Raw genomic sequence first — 27,881 nt, 5'->3', positions numbered from 1 at the left:
TTATTTATTTATTTTTTATATTTTACTTATTGAAACTTATTCTTGATTGTACTTCTGTCTGGGTTGCTGTAACAACTGAATTTCCCCCCGGGGGATCAATAAAAATAATATCTTATCTTATCTTATCTTATCTTATCTTATCTTAAATAGTCTCATAGTTACAGAATAACTACTAATTTTGATTGTAAATAAAAAAATTTGAGGTTTCTATTTTGAGTTAAACCTGAAAGTCAGTGGGTCAGTTGATAGCATCCTGAATCAGACTTTTATTGTGAAGTCTCGGATTCAACGATCACAGGAAGTGCTTTCCGTTATTCCTCGAGCTCGTGCTTCCACTACAACCAACCGACCGCGCGCTGGCTCTGCTAGCAGCGAGGAGGAGACGAGACACAGAAATGGCGCTGACGGCGAGGCGAGCAGCATGAAGTGCTGATGCATTACATGGAGCAAAACTAACGACTGCCTGGACAACGTTGGACAAATGACAATGGCGTCGAAGTAGGACACCTCTTGAAACTGTCAAAACCTACAACACCTTCCGGGGAGAGTTTTCATCTTGTCCGCGGAGAGAATCTCACCGGGAGCATGGCTTCTTACAGCAACCAGGTAGCTAAGCTAGCTGGCTAACGTTAGCCTGCATAACAACTCCTGCTGCACGCCGTGTAACCTTATTAACACACTCACGACTCTCCCTGTTTTCTCACCTTAATACCACACAACTGAGACATTCATCAGTACAAATGTGATCAGATGCGTGTTCTAATTCTGTCCAGCTGCCTAGTCGTGTCATTGAAAACGTAAGTACGGAAAAGTGCTTGCTAATGCCCCCCTAAGCCTCATTGAAACACAACCAGCATGGTAGCTAACAGGCCCCGACGTCCCTCCATTCAAAAAACACAGCTCCACTATTCACTGCTTTTTTACAGGGATGTGACAGGAACTTTATGCCTAATGACACCACAGCATGCTTAATCGTATGCTTTTGTCACTTTGGTGTGTTACCTCGCGAGTGTCATGTGTCGTTCGTTAGTGAAAAGTGTGACAGGAAAAAGTGCTGCGTGTGTGTGCATGGCCCACCTGCTCTGTGCAGCAGCGACAGGCCTTCTTCAGGCGCATATCTCCAGAACTGGGGTTAACTTCACATTAGTGTTTCTCTGAGATGCTAGCTAATGTAAAAACTGTGTTGCAGGGCGTTTTGCATGTAATAATATCCAGTTTCCTTGTAGCTGTGAGCAAAGCAATCACTATTCTGAGCTGTTCACCTAGCATTTAGCAGGCTAACACTTTTACACAGGTGGTGTGGTTACACTTTGCAGTCATTTCGCTAGCTGGTGAGCGACAGTGTGGGCCTTTATTGATACATTAGAAGTGTTTAACAACGTTTACATTGAAGGACAGGGGCGCTGCTATGTCTCCAAACTCCACGTGACTTGCATTTAATGTAACTTATTCACTGTGGTTAGATTTCTAAGGAAGTTAGCTATCATGTGGGAAGGCCCAATTTAACTCTAGGTGCATGCAAAGAAAGGCATGCTTGGTTTGAAGTTTTTTAGAAGTTGGCCAAATTATAGTTTAACCTCAGAAACAAAACCTTTTTAAAGTTAAATAAAACAGTAAAACATGCATCAGGCTTTTAAGTGTGAATGATAGCTCCCTTTACTTGAAGTAGATAACGAGCCTTGAAAGGGAAACTGCTGAAAACTTGATTCTGCATGCTTCATACTTCTCAGTGTGTCTATTGGCTCACTGCTCAGCAATGTGAAAGTGTGAAGGGAAAATACCTATCTTGGCTTGTTTCAGGCACTGTTAAGTTTGAAGTGATCAGTCAAGGAGTATATCATTTTTTTGAGTGGATGATCATACATGTGCCTTTTGAAATTCAGTTATTTCAGTATGTAGGACTATTTGTCGCTGTACTCAAAATAATGGCATAGCAGAATATAGAAATGTTTGCTTGAAGTAAAAAATCAAGTATTAATGTACAATGAATCAAGCAAACATTTATTTCACAATCAATTAATCATACAATCAATCAGTTTATTTATAAAGCGCTTTTCATACAATGGCATTGTAACACAAAGTGCTGTACATAAAAACAACTTAAAATAGAATAAACTAAGAAAAAGATCCCAGCCCTGAACCCCAAACCCACCCCACAATCCTAAGGTTAAGAACACAATATATGCAACAATAGTAATAAAAACATAAAAAAGAAATGGAAAAGAAGTTGCTGAATGAACAGAGGAAACGCTGCTATGACATCTTAATAATGAGGAAACACTGGAGGTAAAATAAGATGTTAAAACTCAACACAGGAAATTAAAATCACCAAAATAAAATACATTTCTAAGATAATAAAACACTAAAATATTAAACCATTAAAGAAAATAAGATGCTATACTTAAAACAAATACATACATAAATTAATAAAGTAGAATAAAAGTGACTAAAATTTGAACTAGATAATAAATAGATAAAACTGCTAAGAATAAAACTGCTAAGAATAAAACTCAGTTAAAAGCAAGACTAAAAAGGTAGGTCTTGAGTTTGCTTTTAAAAATATTGTTTGCTCTATGCTGCCTATCTCTCAAGTAAATTCGAACCTTAAATATTTAACTTGGAATGATTGCTTCATTTGGCAACTCTTTTTCTTTGTTGCCTAAACACCTTTCACGTTGCTCCCCCTGCGTCCATTGTAAAGGAGAAATAAAGTTTTGCGGTGACATTGATTTATGCAGAGAAATGACAAATATGTTGGATGTTTGTTTAACATTTAAACAAAATTTAAAAATACGGATGAAAGGAAAAGTGGATGAACAGGTGTAGTGGGTAAATAATCAGTGTGGAAACGAGACACGCAGACTGTCAAAGGGACTTCACTCCTCTCAGAATTAACTTTGCAAAACAGGTAAATCTTGAAGTACTTATAGATACTTTATCTGTTGTTTAAAAAAAAACAAGAAACTGACAGTGCAGGTAAAACAACAGACACATTCTGTTACTGGCATTCTTCTGACCCATACTGTGCCCTGCAAAAGTACACCTAAAAGTAGCAAGTGTAAGTTATCACTACAAATATTCATCACCTTAGTTGGGTGGATTTACATATTTAAATATCAGTGAATTTTGTTGCAGTAATCAATCAGCAATAATTCATATCAGAATCAGAAACACTTTATCTATCCCAGCGGAAATTCAGTTGTTACAGAATGCTCTTACACACAGTATGAAAAAGTCAAAATATTAATAGAAAGAAGGAATAAAATAAGATATAAATACGAATGGCAACTGAACACAGTTTTAGAAATGACATTACTTCTTAGAAATGTCTCATGATTAAACACAAGCATGACAAATATCTGTTTTTCAGTATTCACTTATCGTCACTATTTTGTGGTGAGCCCCTGCATACATAGAGAGATGAAGGTGTGGATATGATTTTCTGAAGATGTATGTAGCTACTCGTAAAAAAAATTACCCATTTACAGTTAGACTTCTTGGTTAGGTTAAGGCATTCAGATGTTTTTGCATTTGATGTGTGAGGAGCGACAATGTGTTACAGCTTTTGGCCTGTCTTCCAAACTCCTGCAAATACAGAAAATGGGCCTCTCGCTGAATGAAGGTAATCTTCTACTAAACACTGAAAATTGAAACTGTAGTTTATTTCTCTCACCGTGTTAGAGCAGTGCAAAGAGGAAACTTCCTCCTGCTGTGTGAAGATTTCTGTCCTCCTATCACGGATCTCTTCATCTGATATTAAAATCCTGTTATGGGGAAGTTTCAGACTAAACCACATGGTCTGGGCTCATTGTTATAAGGAAGTAGTTGCCCCTGTTGATTTATTTGACTCTTGCAACTTTCAAGTATTATTGCAACACCCTTTAACTTATTTTTATAATGTCTTTAAGCTCACCCCAGCATTTAACCAAAGCATAAATCTGTAAGTGGGATAGTAATCCTCACCACTCCCCTTGGGAAAACTTAATAGTGTCTGCACAAACAACCAGACTGTCAGCCCTGTAGCCTAAAGTTCTTTTTAGCTTAGTCATAGCAAATGCTTATTGAATCAATTTGCACCAGAAGTGTCGCACTAATGTCCAAAGCTTTGTTTTTGTCAAGCCATGCTAACGCTAATTAAATCGATTGTTAATAAATTGGTTTGATGACGCCTCAGACAGTTTAAGTTTACCTTTCTTTCCAACACGCATTATCAACAAGACTTAAATAAACATCAAAAGTTTATTCCCAGCAGCCTCAACTGTACATCAGTTCAGCTTCAACTTCAACAGCTATGTCACACTAACATGAGACATTTTAATACATTATGATTCCATCTGTTCTAATACTGACAAACTTAGGAGCAGAAAAAAGTTGAAGCTACAACAATCAGTGAATTTTCATTAATTGTTGGTGGTGTAATAAAAGGGACAGTTTCAGAGTCCAAGGTCTTCAGGTGTCTTGTTTTGACTGCTTAGCCGTGCAAAACCCAAAGACAGTCAGCCCACTATCAGTGGAGTGGAAAAAAACTGAGGCTGGAAGCGACGGATTATCAGAATAGCTGCTGATTAATTTTCATAATGACTGCATGTATCAACCAACTAACTTTTTTATCTCATGGAGACTGGGTTTGAATTTGAATTTATTTGATCCTATATTACTTTATTATATATTTGCCCTGCGTTTACGTATTTTAGTATTGTATTTTAGTATTGTATTTTAAAATTGTATTATGTTATGTTTGTCATTTGTGCTGCTTTTGATCTGTACAGCACTTTGGTCAACCTCGGTTGTTTTAAACGTGCTCTATAAATAAAGTTTGAGTTGAGATTAAATATTACAACACTTTTCAGTGGAACACAAGGAATAAAACGGTAGATCAGAATCAGAAATACTTTATTTAGCCTGGGGGGGAATTCAGTTGTTACAGAATGCTCTTATACAGAGTTGAATCGACACCTCTCTGAAACAGGATTATTATAGTGTGTATTGTAATACGTTGCAGGACTCTTGTATTGATTGTAAGGCAGCTTTTATAATGCTTTCATTAAATAGTGTGTGAACAGAAGTTAGTGGGGAAAGGTTGAAGAGCTTTTATTTTAAAGGGAAAATCAGAAAGCTCATCCAATCACTTTAACATGTATTTATCAGTGTGACTTGCCCCTCTGATGATATCATTGGGTGGGGAATGAAATGACAGAAATCCTCCTTTTATCTTCAAAGCCAGCAGCAATAAGAAAGTGTCTTACTTATTGTCCTCATGCTTATTGTCCTCATGGATAATCTAACGTGACTCCACTTTGTTAAATTGCTGAGCTTTCTTTTTGTCGTGTAGTACTCTTCTCTGAACGGCATAAATACCAATGATTCCTTTCTTCTGGTGTCACACTCCTTTTCGTGCCTCCTCCGTGGTCATGTGTCACTCGATTACTTCATCACACCAACATGCGGACACAAGCATGCTACGGAGATTCATTAAAACTACTCTGACCTTATTTGTAGTGGCACTGCAACATTTTCATGCTCAGCCAAGTTGTCCATTAATAACCTGCATGCCAGTTTTAGAGAAGCATAGTAGTGCTGGCTGGTTCCCCTGTTATGATTAGAGTACAAAGATTGTTTGAGCAGCTGTAAGTTTTCTGGTGGTTAGTCAGTCGGTACATGAAAAGAAGCTGTTTGTACAATGTGTTGTCTGTCCTCTTGTGTTACTGGAAGTGATACAACCTTATCAGAAATGCTTCTCAAAAAAGCAGAAAATGTTAGGGTTAACCATCAGAGCAGTTTCTGTTAATTTATTTTAAATTTTTAGATTATTATTTGGGGCTTTTATGATGCCAAAGTACTGCATGTAGAAATTGGAATATCAAGCTATATCGAGCAGTCAAATTCTAGATTGGAGCCCCCTCTTGCTCACCCCTCCCTCCCAACAACGGTGGCCTATGAGGACAAGAAGCTGCTGTGATGCATGACAAGTATGATCCTCCATTTGTCCAGTTTCTCCCATCAAAAAACATCTATGGATATAAATTCTTTAGCTCACAACATACACTATTTCTCCTCTTCGTCTTCCAAAGGATGCGTTTTGGACGGCCAATCTCCACATACGGGAACGTGTACGGCCTGAACTAGTCAGGGACCCGTTCCTTATGCAAATATAAAAGGCTTATTCTAAGTCTACTAAAAAAATGCTTTTAATATTCTGGTGATTATATAGTAATTTAACATACTTATTAGGGATGCACCGAATATTCTGCCACTGAAAATCTTCGGCCGAAAATGGCCAAAAAGTGAATTTTTTGGTTTTTGGCCAAAATACTTTTATCGCCGAAACAACAAGGCCGAAACAGAATGTTGTGATGACGCAAGCAAAAAACGCGGCCAGTACGTGCTTGTCTGGATAAGGGCCAACATTCCTGCGTCTGTTATTTCTTTAATTGCAGCACTAAAGCGTCTTCTAAGCAAAGAGTTTGAGACGGACCACGGAGTGAAAACAATGAAAAGTACACTCTTAGAGTCTGTCAGCACATGTTTCACTGAGATCTATTCGGATCCTCTGCACTTCAAAGCGACTATACCTGATCCACGTTATAAAGATCATTACTTGGATGTGGGAATAAAGCAGCGCGTATGAGAAATGATCCAGGCCGCGATGGATGCAGAGAACCCGCTTGGAGACGGAGAAGCGCAGGAGAACAGAGTGCAGAAAAAAGGACTGGTCTCTCTGGATCAGATGAGGGGCATGCACCCTCGTTGTCTGATATGTTCAATGAGATCCTTGATTTTAGTGAGGTTAGCACACAGTCATAGCCATAAATGCAATGGTAGGGGAGACCGGGGACAGCTGTAACATTTCTGACATTTCCGTCTATAACTTTGAGCTCTTTTAACCCGGTGTGTTCAAACTGCTATACAAACTAGCTTCAAGTGTCTGCTAATAAATGGCCTAGAAAATGCCTGTGCAACACAAACAGAAAATACATGGCCTGCTCCCTACTCATAATTGGCATAATAATTTGTTTCAGTTTTTTCAGTTTTTGGCCTTGGTTTCCTCGTTTTTGGCCAAGAATTTTCATTTCCGTGCATCCCTAATACTTATGAATATTATATTCCATTTCTACCAAGTCTGTTTCACTAAATCCCACTAAATATTACTCACTGTACCTTTAAATCAGACGGTAGGACAGTGGACAGAGTGGTAAACCGGTAAAGTGAGGGGACATGGAGCAAAGGGCTGTGGGTTGAATTTGAACTAGGGTCCACCTTTCAGGAGGACAGCCTCTGCGCATGGGGAGAACAATTCAACCACCGAGCCAACCCGGCGCCCCCAGAACAGTTTAAACTGTCTCTCCTGAAACAAATGATGCAACATTTGGTCGTACATGCAAAAACTACCAGAAATAATCCCCTGGAACCAATGTTACTTAGTGTCACCAGGACTGTGCAACTGGTAGGACACAGTTCAGCAGTTCCAGCTCTGGTCCGTGCTACGTTAGACCCGACCAACGGCCCAGATGATTGTGACTGTGAGTGCACGCGAACAAGTTTGTGATGTCGTCACTAAATGGTGTTGAAATCATACAGATGGCTAATTTGTGGTAATCCTCAGTTCAAACCGACAGCAAGGGCAGCTTAGTGTGGTACGTGTGGCATGCCTGCAGAAAGAAGCAAAGGGACATTCTTTCTGTTGTGATTGTATTAGCCATCCCAAGGCCGCTGGATTACGGGTGGCTGTTTGTCGCTTGTAGTGCCATTTCAGCAATGTAGGCCCTCGCGTGGGGCCTCATTTGCAAAAGAGTTACATATGCTTGAGTTGCACTTTCTTTTCTGTGTGCCTCCCCTTTCACATTGCACTGAGAGGATTAACGGCATGGCTACTGAGTTCATTTCACTTTTTCTCAATTGCTTTGTGTTTTTTCCAGCACACGTGGAAACTTAGACGGCACACTGCGGTGTTTCCCCTGAAGGATTGTGTGCCAGTCAGGAGGGAAGTTAATGGAGTACATATGGAATAATGATGAATAATAGATAATAATGGATGATGGAAGAGGAGACGTGTCATCCAGCTAGTCAGTTGTTTACTTGTTTATCTGTTAGAAGCACATCTGTATTGTTCTCCCCCCTCATCTGTCTATTGAAGAACCTCCTTGTTAACGTCTTGATTTGACTCTAGTTCTATTGGTTGATGTGAAATGGTTATAGTTATGAAACAGACTGAAATAAACACTGATGCCTCTTTTTGGCCTACAAAAGAGAACCAGCTCATCGGTGACGAGATGTAATACTTCTATATTGTCATTCATAAAGCCTGTTAGTGCTGCAGTAAGGTAGGTGTCGGATGAGATTACTAACGCACTGCAGAACCGGCATGTTTACATGTTGCACAGCAAATATTTGCAATCAATGATACACTTGAATTCTTCTTATGAACGTACAGGACAAAATCAGCAAAGATTGAAGAGGTACTTCTTTGTCCACAGGGTGGGCCAACATAACGCAAACTGCAAGTTCTGCTTTAAAACAAACAGAATAATCACATTGTTTTATTGACATTTGATGTGTGTTGAAGGATCCCCAGTGTCACCTCATGCATTCAGAATAATGCAAGAAATCTTTCACTCCAAAGGTTGCCAGGAGCTGTGGGAATCCTCAGAGCAGAGCAACCTTTTTTTGACTCTCACATCTTCTAATTTTAATTTTAATTTTAAAGAGGACAAAAACAACACATCCTGCCACTTCACTCAGAGTGGGTTTTTGAATGCAGCTTGATTTACATGAGCAAGTAAATAAAATCATACAATAGTGAAGCACTTGTGTTCATACATTGCGTAATGACACAGTAATTACAGCGTACCAGAGGAACTGCAGGATGGATCAGAGGATACTTAATACTTGGAATAAGCCTGGAGTGTCTGGTACTAAAACAAACAGCATTTTCTCTAAACTCATGCCTCTGATTAATGCTTGATTTATTGATGTAGTTAAAGCTGGGGTTTGTAGTCAGATTTAGATACACTTTTTGTCATGCTGGTTAAAATGATCTTTATGTCCTGATGGCAATCAATACATAATGTGTTCTTAGAAAAGAGTGGAAAAAAAGCAGCTATCTAAAGCTGGAGTAAACCTGGGAAAACACCAACCAATCCCTGCCATCAGGAGCCAAATTATGAAACCAATCAAATCCAGTCCTGCCGTTCTGCCCGCCTCCTGCGCGAACACTTTTGATGTTCGTTTGTGTTTTTAAATTTCACTTTAGTCCCGTTTCCACCAAGAGGTTCAGTTCGGTTCATCTTGTTTTGGCACACATTTTGTGGCGTTTCCATTGACTAAAACCGGGACAGGTCCTCAAATTACCGAGCTGTACCGTCCCACTTTTTGGTACCCTTCTGTTGGGGTGCCAGACATACCGATCCGACCCCAGAAGATGGAGATAGAAACACTACAGTCCGTTGGTTGGTTGAAAGAATCGTCACTTCCCGTCATCTCCAGTGGACTTCGGGAAGATAACTTTTTTTTGTTTGGAAAATGGCACCAAGAAACAGCGTTCCATGGTCAACCGCGGAGGTGCAGACTTTCCTCGCATTTTTCTTCTTCGTTGCGTTTATTAGCGGGGTACACTGTATTGCGCTGCCATGACGTCACGCTATCGTGTAGCTGACATGGCTATCGGCATCCGGCTTACACGCCCACCAAGTAGGGCACGGTTGGCTGTGGAAACGCAAACAGGATCCGGTGTTATCGATCCGACCCGTACCAAACTGTACTGATCCATACCAGACCACGGCCCTCAAGCATGTGAGCAGGGGTGTCGTTTTGGAGGAGCTCCAAGGGGAGGGAGGGGAGGGGGGGGGGGGGGGGGGGGGGGGGGGTTATGCTACATTTAAATTCATGCTAGTTTTCCGTGACTACCAACCCAATTTTTAATGAACACAACATTTAACATATCATTTACTGTCCAGGTGATGCACCATGCTGTAGGGAACTTTTCACCTGCTGTCTTGCACAGGAAGACATAATAAGCTGATTTGTTTGATAGTTTTCAATCAGCAATTGTCTTTATTTGAAATCCAACCGTAAAGAAACTAAGACAGTCAAATCAGAGCTTCTGTTTTACAGTGATACGTTTGTTTTATCCGGTTATAAATGTAGCGTAGCTCTCCCATTACAGCTGGGTGTTCTCAGCCCTCCCTAACACACATACATGGATTCAGGCAAACAGTTAACCAGCAGACAGAAACGCCTTCTGGAGGGTATGGGACCGAGACATCTGTCCACCAGAATGTCAGGGTGGGGAAATTGTCAGCTTCTTGCGTCAGTGAGCTACATAAAGCCTTAATATATAATAGATGTGTAATGATTGCGATTGTGGTTGTTGCCAGAATCCATAGCAGAGCTCATGGCATGTAGAAGAACTCTGTAACGGCTCATTTGTAGCGTTGTTGCCTCACCTGTCATCTGCTGGTATCAATAACTTCAGGAGGAATAAAGTTGTTTTCATGGTGAGGTGTTTAAAATCACTGCAGTTCCTGAGAATGCCGTGTGACTGAGTTAAAGGTCATTATTGACAGTCAGTAATAAAACCTAGTGGTTTAAAGAATAACAAACAATGCGGTTCCTCTGTCGTTGATAAGAGTGTCATTTAGTTTCATTGGTTGATTTAAAGCTGTGTTTCAGGTTTGACAAGATGGATATCTCATAAGGAGAAGTGTTTCAGTTTTCAGTTCGCTTTTGGCAACCAGTAGTGTTTTCTCAAGTTGACGGGTTGGTCAATAACATATTGACAATTTACCCCTCTAGATTTCCTGCTGATACAAGGAAAAGTATTTGGCAGAGACTTTTTCTTGATCTGTGTTTTTAAGAATCATTATCAGTTATCTCGGATGTTCACACTGAATTAAAGTTTCATTCTGTTTAAGAGTTTATTAAGTTGCTCTACGTACAAACAACTACTTGGGCTTCTTGTGCGTCTTATATTACCTGTTTTATCAACTGTTCAACCTCCTCGACTTGGAGCAACCTCCCTGTAATCAAACCTGAGCGGTGTGTGCTCGTGGTTTATGTGTAACATGGCATGACTCAACACTTGGATAGAGTTTTACCTTTGTACAAGCTCGCATTGTGGTCTCGGTTGGCTGATGACTGACTTTAGTGGTAGCCCTTGTACCTAGATATTCAAGAGTGCCTTTTGATACAGTTCAAGTTATGAATGGGAAGGCTCTGTCCTAGGTTTGTGTTTGATCTTTCAAACTTATGTCTTTATTTTAACTAATCATCACAGGTTTTGTGAGTCATGAATAAACTTGCGTCAGAAAAAAGAATATTGAAAAAGAAGTGTGTGTACGTGCTTTTGAACTAATGTTCTTATTTGTTTCCTCCTACAGTACATCTTCGGGGAGTTCAGCCCTGACGAGATCAATCAGTTTTTTGTGACTCCACGATGTTATGTTGAGGTAAGGAGCCAGATTACTATTTGTTCTAATACAATTCAACCATTAATACACGTGTGGCTGTAATGATTGGCCTTTTTAAAAAGACGTAGGCAGCAGATCAGCAGCATCTTTGGCCGGAAGTTGCAGAGTTCATGATATGTAATACAAAATTTAATGCACACTCTGCTTTGATCTGAGACTCCAGGCTGGCCAACACATGCTGCAGCATGACAAACCAGCCACAGCTAAATGGGAACTTCACCAAGAAGTTCTAGCTCTTCCCCATCCTTTTTTTTTTACTTCAACTATTGACATCTTAAATAATCTGAAGAACTCCTCATAAACCAGACTTAAATGTTGATCTCCCCTCAGTGTTACGATGACCTTTTAACTTCTAATTCTGCGTTTACTTTCTCCTCACAGCTTCCTCCATTCAATGACAAAGTCCCATGTGTCAGTCAGTCTTCTGGTATGTACATTTAACATTTACCTGATAATGTGCTTGTTTTTGTTTCAGAGTACCCTTTAAGTGTTTCAGGAGCTGACTTTTCTAATGCTCTCAGTTAAAATCACTGTCGTTTTTTGAAGCAGGTCTTTGAAATGTAAATGTAAGGCCAGGCTGAGAGCAGACCTGACTTGCCCGGCAGGAAAATGCTTTTCATGTATTACTTGTTTTTATGTTAATTCATTAAGAATACTGATGAGACTTACATAACATGTCGAACTAGATTTTCACTATTCATCATTGAAGAACAGAATAAACCAGACATTGTGATTCTTTAAATATCAGGCAACCAAATTACAAATGTACTAGCAGCCACCTGTCTTTGAAATGGAACACGTTTTGCACATGTTTTTGCCTTACCTTGATTTGTATTGATTATTTAGGAAGTTACTGCACTCCTGCTGTACCTTATATTATGGAGTCAATGGGACTGCAGGTTTGCGGTGAGTTGAGGAGTCTGACACCCTGTGGCTTGACTAGCTGTTGTTCGTTTGCTGTAAAACTCCAAATCCAGGTTTCAAAAACTGGTGGCTTTCTAAACTTTGCGCCTGTACTTTTTTCTCTTGCCTGTCGGTCAAATCTGTAGAGCTTTGCATGCTCAAGATACTGACGAGTATCTTATCTTCTCTTGCATATAATGCATTTTCACCACTGCTTAAATTGAATTGGATTGGATTTTCCCATGATTTAACAATAACATCTAATTTACTAAGGGGCATAGTAATGGTTTCATGCGATGGTTAACATTCTCCAGCCCTACATCTTAAAAGCTTTGTGCTGAATGAATCTTACAGTCATGATGTTTGATTTCAGTCACACTAACAGATGATCTTCTAATCCAGTAGAGGAAGTAACCTCTGTTTTCATTCTGTCTTAACCGCTGCAGATCTCACAGTTTACAGTGTTGGGTCACCGGTCAGCTGTCTTATGATTGAAGTCTCTTGGATGTTTATTTTTCTGATCTGCACTTACTAATGTTTCCTGTTTATTCACATCTTCACTTTTCACTGCATAATTACTATGTGAGCAACACATTTGAACTAAACAGAGAGGTGATATGATGTTTTGATTATGACATTAATTTGTTCATTCATACTTTTGTTTTGAAAGGAAAGGACAATTGTAACAAAAAATGCTTTAAAGGTACCAAATTGCAAAGGGACAGTGTATTTTAGTTTTCTGGTTTAAATGTTTTTTTATTGAGCTAGCAATAATAAAACAATGTTACAGATATTTTCCTCCTTTTGAATTAAATGAAGAAAAGCAAATATAGCAAAGAAACATACAAGTCAACAGATGTAGTGAGTTACACTAAAATAAAAACAACAACAACATAGAGGAAAAATAATACTCAAAACCACCCACCTCCACCATACCACCCACCGTCAGGACTTTACTTCCTGCCACTCCAAAGGAGGCCATTAATGTCATATCGTAATTAGTTTAGTTTGGATTTTCAATGTAATCAATGTATTGAAGAAGGGGAACCCAAGTCTTGCCATATTGCCCTAGATTATTTGAAAGTGAGCCGAATTCTCTCCATATGAGAGTTTTGTATTTTGGTTTTCAACAAGATTAAGCAAAACATTAAACTTAAAACATTTATATAAGATACATGAAATGATTAATCATAATCATATTTTCTGAACAAAATTCAACAGTTGGTCATTTATCAGAACCTTGATTAAAAGTGTTGAGCAGTAGTGGTTAGAAAATAAAAGCCCCTTGAAAATTAACAAACACCCCATAACTTCAGTCCCATCTCTGAGTCTGGCTGCTGCTCGTTAGTTAATGAAACACTTCAAAGACACAGTCGACTCCCTTCGTCTAATTGGAAATGTTTAATGTTGAATCCCCTACTTCTGTATTTGTTAGCAGCATTCATGAGATCCACAAAAGCCCAGAAGGAATGTGGTCTAGTTAAGCATTGACACAACAGTTGTTGTTGTTGGAGCCAAAAATAGGCCCAGCAAGTGTTTTTTTTTCTCCTTCCATTTTATTGGTATGTCTGATCCACTCAGGGAGCTCCCATGACCCCTTTGTGGGCGATGGCCTACTTGTTCAGTAAAATTTTTTTAATTTAATTCTACTATAGAGACTAAAATAAAAATATTTACATTATTTGAAGTAGGTTGTATTTAAAGATAAACCTTTGTGTTTCTAATTGATTGATCTGTTCTCTGCAGCAGAAGACTATCAGCACATTGAGTTTGGTGTTGATGAGGTGATGGACTCCAAGCCTGGCGGGGGGAACGATCCTTTATTCAAGGTGTCCAGCACCCTCAACCCCCAAGCTCCAGAGTTCATCCTGGGCTGCCCGTCGACCCAGAAGACCCAACAGACGGCTCCTTCAGAGGCCGACGACCCCGATGACACCCACTTCAACTCCCTGGACGGCCCGGACTCTGAGGCCTCGGCTCTGGACAATCACCAAGCCTGCCAGGACATGGACGGACTCCCTGGCAGTTTGGGCCAGAGAGAGAGGAAGAAAAAGAAAAAACGGCCTCCAGGGTATTACAGCTACCTGGACCCGTCGGCGGGTGGCGGCAACAACAGCAGCAGTGCAGCAGACGGGACGCCTGTGACAGCACTGGTGAACGGACATGCACTTGGTGGCCCGCACCATAGTCCTGAAGATGTGGACGGTAAGGCGTTGTCAGGGGCAGAACTTTCCACCCCTGGACCTGTTTCTTCAGGAACATCAACAGCTGCTGTGGCTGCAGCCAAGTTTGGGTCTACAGCCACTGCTAATCAGAGGACTTGTGATAGCCCTGATGACTCTTCTTTGGACTTAGCGGTTGGAGCAGCCTCTTTATCAGATGGCAACAATGCAACTTCTTCCTCTTCATCCTCCTCTCAAAGCAGAGGGATGACAGAGGGACCAAGGACTGCAGATCAGCAGCCAGATCATTTGGCTCCTCAGAGCCCCGAACTCTCAGATACTCCACAAAGCCCCCGCTCTAAATCACCTCTTCCTCCTTCAGCTGCTGTGGCCGACCCCTCTGTAGCCACATCTATTACGACTACTGAACTGGAGGCGGGGGACCTAGCAGACAGTGCAGTGGCAAACGGGCTAGCAGAGCCTGATACTCCTGTCAGTGCAGACGAACACAAAGAAGACTGTGAGAGTGGGGATCAGGCTCAGCAGGTCTCCCCAGACTCTGCTGCCCAGTCAGCAGTGACTGAGCAGGTCAATACGCCTGCAATTCCAGCTGCACCCACTGCCAACCTCCCCAAATCTTGGGCCAGCCTCTTCCACAACTCCAAGCCTCTGCCTGGGGGCCCTCAGGCCTTTGTGGAGGTGAAAAATGTTGTGGAAGTGGTGTCCCCTGCCCTCCCCACGCCAGAGCAGCCTGAGAAAATTGGGGAGGTCAAAGAAAACCCTGTCCACGTATCAGAGGATCCTATGGCCCCTAAACTTGCAGGTATTGAAGAAAGATGATCATTCAAAACGTTTTTAATAATCAATCCCGTATTATGAGGTTATCATCAAAGTGTTTCAATGTATTCAAAGTGTTTATTTCACAATCGTTCCACTTGGTGGCACTGTTGAGACGGGTCAGCTGTTCTTTGGATTCATAAGAGAGTTAAAGCTTCAAAGTTTCAGTTAAGGAAACACAAAAGTTATCAGGTTCCAAACTACATATTCTGGTTAATATATTTATACTAATTATTTCACCATCAACACTCACCATCCACTTCATTATGTCCACCTGTGCCCTGTAACATAGAACCACAGCTTCTCCTTTAATTCTATTTTTAAGAGGCTTATTATTTTTCAAGATTTGATGAAAATGAAAGAAAAGTACTTTTACATGGTGTCTGTTATTGGGGTTCAATGTGGGTGGAGATGCATTTTATTGAAAGGTGTTTCCGAGTACTGGTTTAATGAATTGGACGGCAAAACATCAGGCAGTTCAGTTCAGCAACATTACAAACTACAGCCTCTATAATGAAGATTAATTCATATATATTGACCCAGTTAAAACCCCTCTGATCATGTCAAACTAAACTGAACATTGGGGGTTTTATTTTCTCTAAATAGTTTATTTGTTACTGTTTAAATGTATCAACAAGACAAAATAAATAAATCAAACAGGGGCTCAGACATGTAAAATGAAATAAAATAAAATGTATAATATTAAAAATAAAAAAAACAGATAAATAAATTAATAGGAAACACGTGAAAACAATTTTAGTTGAAAAATAATTTTAAATGGCAAAATAAATGAAGAGAAGTAATAAAATAAATGAAGAGAAATACATATATACATACAAACACACAAGCATACACATACACATAAATAATGTACAGAGAGCAGAGAAAAAAAAAATAAACATGAAAAGAACATTAAAAAGCTGCCAATTAAATTGTTGAACATTGTGTTTTTAAAGCAGTTTTTGTGAGAGAGAAAGTTTGTATTTAATCACATAAGATTGTACAATTGAACCTAATGAAGAGGATGGTTGTAGCAAGTTCTATTTGAAGTTATCTTAAATAGTCAATAATGCTTTGCCACATAAGGAAGTGTCAGAAATGAATACATGATCAAGACATTCAATAAATGAACACTAGATGGTGGTAGTACACCCATAATAGGTATGCCACTATATCTCATTAACGTATAACATCATAAATATGCCAGGAATACTTTTCAAAACTTACTTTTTAGTAAAATAATGTTTTCCTCAAAGAGCTATCATAATTAGGTGTTCTTGTTTGGTTTGATTGAAAATGATCCATCTTTACATTTTATCTCTCAAAAGGGACAACTAGTCAATATGTATATTTAACCTTCAAGCTGTGGAGAGGTGGTGACAGATGGGTGTCAAACCGTAAATTCAGGATGCAGCTTTGATTTGGTCTAATGTGACGGTTTACTCTGCAGTGAAGAAAATTCAGAGTTTCACTTTTAGCGTTGTGTAAAAGATGCACTTTGGACTGTCAGGTGTTCAACTCCAACAGAGAGGGTGAATATTAAGTGAATACTCTTTCTATTTCTTGGGGACGTACAAGTCCTACTCAAAAAAACCAGAAACAAATACACCCGCTGTTTTCTAGATTGGTTAGTTTTAGGAAACTTTCAGTGTCACTCTGAAGGTTTTTTTTCCCCATCCAAGTTATCTTGTTTGCAGCAATGGGCTATCTGATTAATCAAGTGGATGCATATTGATGTTTTTTCTATGTGAATGATGGCATTATGCTGTTTATATGAACATATGTTTGTAATAGCAAACAGAGAGAGACACCATAGTTGGGTCATCTGTGCAGGAAAGAACTACAGAGCTGCACACCAATATGTGAAAAGCTAAACTGATTTGTTTGAGTTAGTTTTGAGTAACTAAGCACTCAAATACAACTGTGTGTATGGCACAATTTAAGATTACTATAAAGAAATACAAGCAGGTCTTTCAGAGTGTACTGACTTACAGTAAATACATAAATGCGATAGTCAGATATTTCAAAATACTAGTCAGATTACACAGTACAGTCTTTTAAGGATTAGCACGCATTACTCACTGAAAAGCAGTGATTAGAGTCTTACACTTCTCAGTCTAAATACTACATGCTTTGTCTTCTTTGCTCTCAAACTACAGTACCTTAGGATATGTTTTATAACGCAATTTCTTTACTAATTTCAAGAGCAAAGAACTGGTCCGATAGATGGAGTTTTATTCACAACTGTGGTGGGGAGAGTTGGGATGTGTTAAACTGTGTTGTTTCCAATGTATAGAGTGCTCAGTAATGTTATTGTTTTTTTTAAGCAGAACATTTTGTTTAAAAAAATCAAAAAGAAATGTTTAGGTAATGTCTGTTGTTTTGTGCAATGTGTAAAAGTATTTTTGGGGGGACGTTCTTTAGACGGCAGGACAGTGGATCGGGTTAGAAACTGGGAGAGAGGGGAGGGACTGTGGACCTTGAAGCAGTCTAGACCAAATCAGCATCCTGTGTGGATATCTTTGTCGAGTTTTCATTGCTAGAGTAAAAAAGTTTGTTTGTTTGATTTCTTATTTTTTGTATTTATTTTTTTCTTTTGATAGATATAGAATTTTAGAAATTTAAGTAGCATTTCCACATCGCCATAGAGCTGTTTCTAAATCACAGGCACTGTAAATCATTGTGCCTTTCTCACAACAAGCAAGAAAAGAGGAAAGAATACTTGTTTCCAAATCAACTCTTAGTGATTTAATTGAATAATTATAATTCACTTCTTATTTAAGGTGTGATATTGAACACTGAATACAGGTCAGATTGGTAAAAACTGTGTCCCTGTGAAATCATGCAGACTTTGTTTTCGTTGTAGGTGTGTATTGTGTTGTATTTGTGTGTATTGTGTTGTATTTATGTGTACTGTGTTGTATTTATGTGTGTATTGTGTTGTATTTGTAAGTCATTTAAGATTTTTTATTTTCTGAATCTCCCCAGAACTTATAGAGAATGTGAAGTTGATACATAAACCAGTGTCTTTGCAGCCGAGAGGACTGATCAACAAGGGAAACTGGTGCTATATCAACGCTGTATCCTTTCACTCTGCTTCTGCTGCACCTGTGTGTTCTTTAAATCCCCTCAAACACAGTTTTATTGTTTGGGTATGGGAAGCTTTATGAGCTGTTAATGGGCTCAATGCCATACATGATGCCATGTCTCATCAAGCTGTGTTTTTATGGTTTATGAGACCTGTTGAATGCCTAGAGACATCTTAAATTAAAGCACCAAATGACGGCAAGGCTTCCATTAAATCAGAGCTCCTTAATTCATCCGTATCAAACTAGAAATGTATGTGCAGCATCTTTTGTTTTTTCCTGTTTACCTCCCTGACTCAGATCACTCAGACCCTACAGGCCCTGATTGCGTGTCCTCCCATGTATCACCTGATGAAGTCCATTCCTCTGCATAATGAAACACAGAGACCATGTACCTCTACACCCATGATGGACAACTTGTGAGTAACAATTCTGCCTGATCATGTCAGATTTCAAACACAGATCGTCTTCATAGACATCACCACTTCTTCTTTTGTGTGTGACAGTGTAAGGCTGGTGAATGAATTCAACAACATGCCTGTGCCATCTAAAGCCAAACAGCAAGGTGAGGTGTTACACAGCTTGTCTGAAAACATTTGGATTCATTTTTTTATAAAAGTTTAACCACATTGTTTGATTTGTAACCATGTCCACAGCTGTTGGTGATAAAGTCATGAAAGACATTCGGCCCGGAGTACCATTTGAGCCGACCTACATTTACAGACTCCTCACTCTAATCAAGTCGAGCCTCTCGGAGAAGGTAAGCAGTGCTGACGCTGAAGGTGTTTTTCACGATGACTCTGAATGAACTTCCTCTGGAACAAACAGTGTTTAAGAAAATGTTCTTTTTGTTTAAATCAACATTTTTCTGATCAGGATTCCACATGTCACTTTAATTAAAGCTAGTTCATGCTTTCCACATGCTGAGTCACTTCTGATTCACTTCGAATGAATGAAATAACTTGAACATTCTGAATGCTGATGCTTATCTTGAAATTTAATGAGGCTCGTGTTCATCCTGTCTCGACTTAGAAACACACTTCCTGCTCTGTTTACCTGATTGAAGGGCTGCATGTGCACTTTCACATGTGCACACTCTTAGTTTTTTTGATTTGAAACTTTAGTGTAAGACTTTTTTTTAATTGGTTGCTGACATCCTGCTGCTTCACTCGCAGGGTCGACAAGAGGATGCGGAGGAGTATCTCGGCTTCACTCTCAATGGATTGCACGAGGAGATGCTGGCATTGAAAAAACTAATCTCGCCTCAGGAAGAGAGTAAGCATCTTTTAGCACTTTGATATCAAATGCACATCACAAGATAAGGTCATTACTGATGTCCTTTAATTCAAGACATGTCTCGTACACCTTGGCTAATCATTGTAAGTGAAGGATTAAATTCATAGCCATCCACGTAGTCTCATTCACATATCAAAGAAGATCAAGTTTGAAATAAAACTCATATCGCCCGACCATTGTGGTATTAAAAGAAGTGTTAGAGAATTTAACAGAACTTCTGTCACTCATTCAACATGAGACTAAGTCGGCAATGTAATCCTCTCACTTCAAGGCCACTTCAGAAACTTTGTGCATTTGACCTTTAAAAACATTTTCCTTTCATCTTTTGTTCAAACAGAAGCTCCCACGCCCAACGGGCCAGAGTCCCAGCCAGGTGTGGAGGAAGATGAGGCCGATAAGGAGGAAGAGGGCAGCGAGGACGAGTGGGAGCAAGTTGGCCCCAGAAACAAGACTTCCATCACTCGCCAAGCCGACTTTGTACGCACACCCATCACTGATATATTCGGTGGACACATCAGGTATGTGGACGGAGAGCGTTTTTGTGCACTGTGAAAACGGGGAATCCTGCATTGAAAGGACAGAATGTTATTCCTGCTGTTCCCAGTTAAAACATCAAATGTCTGACCTGAAGTCTGTAGCTGTTCATGGTGGCATCACAGCCTCGTCAGGCCCACTTAAGCTTTTGTCCAAGCTGTCACCACAGTACTGTAGAACAACAGTCACTGCGGGCTGAGTGAGGTCAGACATCTCAAAAAGGCGCACATTCACAAACGGAGGTCGTCACTCTCAGACACATTGGAACAGACAGAAAACCTGTGCGGGTGGAGCCAGCCGAAATAACATGTTACATGAGGTTCTGGTCTGGCACAGGCTTGTTCTACACTGGTTGCACAGTGCCTTAAAGGATTAGATTCTCAGAAATGGTTTGTGACCGTGTAGTGTTTGTTTACAGAGTGTGGTGTGTATCCCAACGTGGCTCAGGAATAACCCTCAGACTTTTTTAAGGCGCAGTAATTGGTTTTTGAATCTCTGGTTTTATACAGAGAAATATTTTTCCTGGTTGAAGTCTTGTGGCAGATGTTATGCTTTGTAAATACAGTGGGAGATGCTTTCACTTGAATGTTATCATAATGTTATTACTGCTCTTCAGTCGGATTCAGAGTCAAAGTAATCAATGTTGTCTTTTCCAATAAATCAGTAGTTAAAATCTGTGTCCACGTTACCATGGGAGCTGTGTTCATAAATGGCAGTCTCCCTTCCTAGGCGTGGTACATTAAGTTCCTACTCTGGTCACTGTCTCTTGCGATATTATCCCAAGAGACATGATTAGAGAAGGAAACATTTGTCTCATGGAATTATTTTGTATCCATTTTCTGTTTTATCGTCTAACCTTTTCCGTCTTTGTTGTTGTCCTGGCTCAGATCGGTGGTTTATCAGCAGAATTCTAAAGAGTCGGCCACTCTGCAGCCTTTCTTCACCCTACAGCTGGACATCCAGTCAGAGAAGATCCGCACTGTCCAGGAGGCTCTGGAAACCCTGGTGGCACGAGAGTCGGTCCAGGGCTACACTTCTAAAACCAAGCAGGAGGTATGATGAGTCCACTTTGATGTTTAATGAACCATCAGCATCACATGTTGGCAAATTACAAAAAAATTAGGGAGTAAAAAGATGCACATTGATGGATCTGTTTGGTCCTGAGTTTGTTTATGTGTTGAGTTCTTTGAGGTGACATCTGCTCTGGAGCTGAAACAGGCTTTTCTTCTACCCCATTAACCTTTTGTTCTAGTCTTTGTCAGTTCAGCATAGTTTGGTCTGCTGTTTGGTTTTTGTCTTTTCCCAAAAACAAAGCTGTGACTTTTTGCACCAAAATCGCCTCAAAGTCCCTGCTTTGAAGGGCTTATAGAGGTCTAAGAAATGTTACTTCTTGTTCTCGTCCTTTTCATTGTCCTGTTATGATTCAAGGAATTTTAGTGGTTTTATATGAAGTCAAATGTCTTTGAAAAGTTTGGTATTCTGGATATGTTATTGCCGTCACAGCATGTTCTCAGACTGCACGTTTCTCTTTTTTATAACCAAATTTTCAGATTGAGATCAGTCGGAGGGTAACTCTGGAAGAGCTGCCCCCTGTGCTCGTGCTCCATCTCAAGAGATTTGTGTTTGAGAAGACTGGAGGCTGCCAGAAACTGACCAAGACTATTGATTACCCCGTTGATTTGGAAATCAGCAAAGGTATGGACGAACAATTTACAGAGCATCGCAACCGACCATAAAACTATATCCTCAAAAACAGGACATGTTGATAAAAACACAGGATTCCAAATGCTGAGAGATGAATAGATGAATATATTTTCAAGAGTAAGTTTCCTTTGAGAAGACCTTCTACGATGAAAACAGAGTGGTGTTAAGTGATCCACTCAGCTTAGGATGGATGCATGAATTACATTAGAAGTTTGCATAATCATTAACCGGTGCTGCTCAAGCTTTAAAGGGATCAAGTTCACTTTGAAGAGAAATGGCAGTGTTGAATTATATTTATGAATCCATTACCTTTTTATCCATTAAGACTTTAAAATAAATCAGAATATTCAAAAGCAGTGTGTAAACATGCCGCAGGTTGTTGACATAAATAATCTAAATGGCTTTGTTTATTTGTTCTGTCACTCTCGAAGCTTTTAAAAGATTGTGCAAACTCAAAACAGTTCCTCTGACTGGCTCTCAGGCTCCTCTGCTGTTTAACTGAGTACCAGGTATCAGCATGAAGGCCACAATCACTCAAATCAAGATTTATGTTACAGAAAACAGTCCAGCACAGAGGAACATGTTGCAACACATCCTGTGTTTAATTATAATCTAAGCATTGCTTCAGAACTTCTTGGTCTAATTAGTGGATTTTATAACCTTGACTTTCTTTCAGATCTTTTGTCCTCTGGAGTGCGGGGCAAAGTCGTGAAAGGCCAAAGAACTTACAGGCTCTTTGCAGGTGTGTTTGGATTCTTTATTCACATATTTCCATCTGCTGCTAGGCCTTGAGATTTTGGTGTTTTTCTATTGTGTAACACTTTTTAATCATAGTTACTGTTAATTCACATGTGATGTGTCCCCAATAATAACACTGCCAAGGCTTTTTTCACAGCTTTTTCTGTGCTGAACCTGAATATTTAGGGTTGAGTCCTTTAACTTGGTGTCAGGATTTACTTTAGAACATAGAAAGGATGAAATGTGGAGGGAATAAGACTTTGTTTCCTTACAATACTTCACCCTGCGAGCACATATAATGGAATCTATTAGTGTGTATTTACTAGGGATGTAAATTTCAAGTATATTCCGTGATCGATCTTTGGAAATGTTAACGATCAATTATTGATTAATCATAAAAAAAAAACCTAAACATCGTATTGAGGTGTTCAAAGTGTTAAACACGCTGAATATCAACATGTGGAGCAGGCTCATAATCTCCGCAAACAGTCAGGCACGCAACCGGATCATAATGAGTCCAGCGGCGTAGAAAAAGAGCGCTCGTGGAGACCTGTCACTCAGCCGCAGCCCCCAGCTGAGCGTCTCCGCTGTACGCAACACCTTCAGTCAGCTGATTCACATCGAAACATGCTTTAAACTTAAAACACCTCCCTGATGGCTGAACCAAATATGAGACCACATGATGTTTGTTTCACGTGATAGAAAATTGAAACAAAAAATGTGTTCGAGTAAGTTCTTAACATGACATCCTCAGTATTGAGTATTTCAAACATTGACGGATTGTGTGACGACAAAGGCAAAATAAAACTATCAGTAAAAAGCTATGATTGAAGCTGTGAGGGAAGACTTAATCTGTGACGACGACTTGTAGTGATGATTTCGCTGTAGCCATAACATTTCTTGGAACTCTGAATTTATCTCTTGAAATGTTTCAACACCAGACGAAAAACTTTAGCTCCGGTTTGCACTACTCTAATATCTTCAATTTAAACATGTCTAAAAATTCTCAGCAAGCGGCAACCTCCGGGCTCGAGAATTGAAGCCAATGCAGAAGTGTTAAAAACTGCTGTTCATCTAGTGTCCGCTTGAGACTGTCTCAGGAAGTACCAGAAACCACATACACACCAATTCAAAAAAGACTATCTGTACAGCAGAAATAAACATGTTTACACTCGTTTTTTGTACCAGGCTGCAGTCTGGATAGCTCATTTCTCGATCGACACACACTGTACGGGGGGTGAATTTTTTCATAACGCTGCAATTTTGAAGATATTAAGATTAAGAGTTTTCCATTACGAGAGGCACAGCTGACTTGATTGACAGGCAAGAACACTGTAGCTGTTGGCTAAGAGGCTCAAAGTCCGCCTCTTTACGTCACACTCGCTCGACAGCAGTTATGTTGAGTTCAACATTTCCAATATGGCTCCCAATGACGATTTGCCTCAAAACAGCGCTTCAGTAACAGATTGGTGATGTCACTGATGCTGCGTCCAGTATTTATACAGTCTATGGTTCTCAGTCATCCAGGTCATGGTAATTTCAAAGCTTGATGCAAAAAGGAAACTGGACAAGAAATACACAGCATTGGGCCAAGTTGCCTTTTTGGATCAAGCTCATTGTGGAAACTCCTTACACCGTTGTTCCCAACATTGAAATCATTGGATGTTTTACCAATAAGTCATCACCCTTCCACTTTTCTCTAATGTCTCATTTTCCCTCTCGTCTCTCATTTGAACCAGTTGTCTATCACCATGGGAACAGCGCGACAGGCGGTCATTACACCACAGATGTCTTCCACATCGGTCTTAACGGCTGGCTGCGCATTGACGACCAGATAGTGAAAGTCATCAGCCAGTACCAAGTGGTGAAGCAGTCTGCAGAGCGCACCGCCTACCTGCTGTACTACCGCCGCGTCGACCTGCTGTAGTCACATACACACACACAACAATCACACACACACACACACAATCACACACACACTGACACACACACATCCCTACATACATGCAAGAATACCTGAATACATTCACAAACGCCCACAGAACATACACGCTCCAAACGCACTTGTTGACAGTACAGTACATCTCCACACCACACAAACACACACCAAACTAATGAACAGGAACACTGCCCAACTTGTTCTCTTGCAAGATTTTCCTCTTCTTCCCCCCTGTCCCTGCTTTCCTGAAAACCAGCTTTTCCAACACCTTTTTCCTTGTATCTTTTTTTCTTTTTGGAAGAAGAGAAACAAGCTGCATTCACAAAGATTTCCCTGTGACTGCGCTCTCTTCTCTGTGCACCACTGCTGTTTTTTTTTTTTGTTCGTCCTTTTTTTGTTAACTTTTAAAGCAACAAGGAAGGACTGTTGAATAGACAGAGGGGAGGGTTGGGGTTACAAGTTTCAGACCTAAGACCTCACCTCTGCTTGAGCCCGGCGCTCGGCTCAGATAGCAAACAGTGGACTCACAAACAGGAAGAACTATCTGCCACAGGCTGCAAAGTGGACCGCTGGCGCAATTTTGTTTGAATTACCTTTTCAAGGAAACGACCCAGAAATATCAGTGTTTGCCTTTAAGCAAAGGAGAACTGTTGGCCTAATGAATTTGCAGCAGTTAAAAAAAAAGCCTGATTGAATCTGCCCATGTGCATCGAGAAGGCCCAGCACCAGCATTATCATGAGTGTCTCTTCCCAAAGGCCAGATCGTCGTCTTCTCTGCCACCAACACGAACAACTCCTCCTCCATTTCCTCACTTTTATGATGCTTTTAAATCTAGGTACAACTTGAGCCATCAATAACAGGGGGCAAATAAAGTCAGTGGTACATTGAATGGATTGAACCGCTTCCTTGTTTGAGAGAGTCTTGTTATGGTATCTGGGTTTAGATTTAGAAAGACTATCTAAAAAAAAGAAATATTAATGCGCTTTAGGATTTAATAACAAATAAGCTTCTGTGCACAAAGTATAAACTGATTGATGATTACAATATGACAGGCAAATGCATATTTTGCAGATATTTAGATTAAAATGTAAAAAAAAAACCTAAAAAAAAAAAAGACTAAAAATATAAGATCTAGCTGACTGAAAACTCGTTTGGGTCCTGGAGGACTGCGCTAGTTTTTGACTCAGTTGTTGCACTGGAGAGATGGCTACCAATCAAGACAGATTCCACTGCAAAACCTGCCCTTGTTTACTTTGTACATTTCCTTCTCTATCCATTCATTATTTTTGTCTTTACTTGTCTAAAGGTTCCACCTGTGTAAAGGTGGCTTAGCAGTTTAGTTTTGAGCCACACCACCCCCCTTACCCCCAACTCAGCAGAAAGCGGGGGCTGCCTTAGGTTCAACGTGTGATGTTTTTCCACTCAGTGTACAGAGTCTAACCCTAATCAGGCACCAACAGCAAGTCTAATGTCTGTGAAGAGTTAGGGGAATGTACCTGACACCTATGTATTTACTCTTTTGTGGCTCTGTGTTTCCTCCCAGTCGAGGGAAACTGAGCAATGAGGGGAAGTGGGACTACATCTGTGCTACGCTTGTCACAAAAAAGACCCCGGACATATGCACAAAAGGAGATAGTGTTTGCTTTTGTTGAAGATTTTTGGATCATTCATTGATTGTGATGATTTTGTCTGAGTTACTAAACGATGTTAGCTTTTTTTTTTTTTCTTTGTCATTGATCATGTATCAGATGTCCCCATGTTCTTGCCCCCACAGAAAAAAATACTTGCATTTGAATTGGTGTTTGAAAAGAAATTACACAGGCTAAAGCACAACAATGAATAAAATCAAACTAGTTCCTTTGCTTGATATTTATTTGGATTTTTCATTCTTTTCATATATTTTTTGCTTAAAACTCATTTCATTCCAACCACCAGTGTCTGATTCTCAGTATTAATACGTAACAAATTAGAGTCATGATTTTGGCCTTTGTACTTTGACTTACAACCATAAGAAGTCCCCTTTAAGTTTGGTGGTTTTTACACCTTTTCAAAAAATAAGTGATGGTTTTGTTTTTGTAGCAGTGCAACTCATTTTGCTCAAACAGCTTTCTCCCTTACAGCTGTGGATTGCCAATTCCTGAAGACTGATCATATTTTGTCGTTCAATTTGAAACTAAGTTGAAGTCTTGAGTTTGACAGAAACACCACCTCCAGTTTTAAAGTGGTTTTATATTTTCTGTAACATCTTGGTGTGGTGCACAGCCTCAATTGACTTCTCCTCTGGGTTTAAGTTCAGAAAGCTTCCCCAGATAAACCAAAGGACAACATTACACAGGCCCTGCTGCCTTTCACTCAGTATGTATCACACTTTATTTGCCTTTTCCATCTGAGGTCTTGTATCCATGTCCACCACTCATTCCACTCAAGAAACAGAGGCATGCCATCTAGACAGTCACTTTAACCCCATCATCCATAATAATCCTCTGATAGTTCTGTTGTGCTGCAGGCTTTGTAGTCATTTCTGCACAAATTGTTGATATTAATTTTTCTTTCTTTCCCCTTTGAATGTTTGACAGTTGGGACTTGAAACAGACACCTTTCTGTTGTAAAGTTTCTCTCAGTCTGTTACGGCTGGTCAGGAAATGCGCTGGTGAAATGCTTCAATAATGTCTCTCTTTTCAGTATGTGCTCCTAACACTATTGTCTGCTGGGAAATGTTGGGATATTGAACTACAAACAAAAATCTATACTGTCTTTTAATTTTAAGCCTCCAGCATTCTATTTTGTTAATTGTTCAAATAAAGGATTGTGCAAAAAGCAGTTTGCTAATGAAGTGTAGGCAGACTACTTGGCTTTCTTATAATACAGTATATACTGAAACCATCTGCAGTCTCTGGACTGGCCTACAGAACAATGTGCACAATAAAACAAAAACTATCCACAGAGTCTTGGTCTACCACACACTGCTAATTGCTCTCTTGTTCCTGCATGTCAACATATACTATGTGTACTATTTGCACTATGTTCTAACCCCCCTTGTGTGGTTCAGCCGGCTGCCTCAGTACCCACAGTGCTCTCTTTAAGGCAGGGCCTCTGTTTGCTTTAATGGAAAGCAGACCCATCATTGAAAAATTTGCTACGCAAGGGTTTTCAGCCCCTTAGTATTTCTTTCTATTTATTCCTCCTTTACTGTAGCTCTGCTTTCCACTAAAATGT

The 27,881-nt window shown here is 39.9% G+C and overlaps 1 protein-coding gene across 4 annotated transcripts; it reads left to right on the top strand.

Annotated features, from left to right (window-relative positions):
• The first annotated feature begins 206 nt into the window (after window positions 1-206).
• On the top strand, window positions 207-27,604 carry usp10 (ubiquitin specific peptidase 10). 4 transcript variants are annotated; one of them, XM_034680708.1, is made up of 15 exons: window positions 218-606; window positions 11,376-11,444; window positions 11,847-11,892; window positions 12,312-12,371; window positions 14,118-15,353; window positions 18,356-18,447; window positions 18,763-18,872; window positions 18,960-19,018; window positions 19,110-19,213; window positions 19,629-19,728; window positions 20,087-20,267; window positions 21,171-21,336; window positions 21,834-21,978; window positions 22,664-22,729; window positions 24,465-27,604. In XM_034680708.1, the coding sequence occupies exons 1-15, from the start codon at window positions 586-588 to the stop codon at window positions 24,650-24,652; spliced, it is 2,643 nt and encodes an 880-aa protein (XP_034536599.1). In that variant the 5' UTR covers window positions 218-585; the 3' UTR covers window positions 24,653-27,604. The 4 variants fall into 4 exon arrangements, with proteins under 4 accessions (XP_034536600.1, XP_034536599.1, XP_034536598.1 ...); XM_034680707.1 differs by having other exon boundaries at window positions 14,115-15,353; XM_034680709.1 differs by lacking the exon at window positions 12,312-12,371 and having other exon boundaries at window positions 207-606; window positions 14,115-15,353.
• Window positions 27,605-27,881: the final 277 nt, after the last annotated feature.

This window comes from Notolabrus celidotus, chromosome 3 (assembly GCF_009762535.1).
Source record: "Notolabrus celidotus isolate fNotCel1 chromosome 3, fNotCel1.pri, whole genome shotgun sequence".
NCBI classification, from domain to species: Eukaryota; Metazoa; Chordata; class Actinopteri; order Labriformes; family Labridae; genus Notolabrus; species Notolabrus celidotus.
Note: the sequence above shows the minus strand (reverse complement) of the source record. Positions and strands in the feature narration are given on the sequence as shown.

What these genes read in the sequence shown, in the direction of transcription:
- usp10 (XM_034680707.1), top strand. Translation starts at nt 586, where the DNA reads ATGGCTTCTTACAGCAACCAG. An exon ending in AGTCGAGCCTCTCGGAGAAG is followed by an intron (nt 19,214 to 19,628) that starts GTAAGCAGTGCT and finishes CTTCACTCGCAG; the next exon opens with GGTCGACAAGAGGATGCGGA. An exon ending in CTTCTAAAACCAAGCAGGAG is followed by an intron (nt 21,337 to 21,833) that starts GTATGATGAGTC and finishes CCAAATTTTCAG; the next exon opens with ATTGAGATCAGTCGGAGGGT.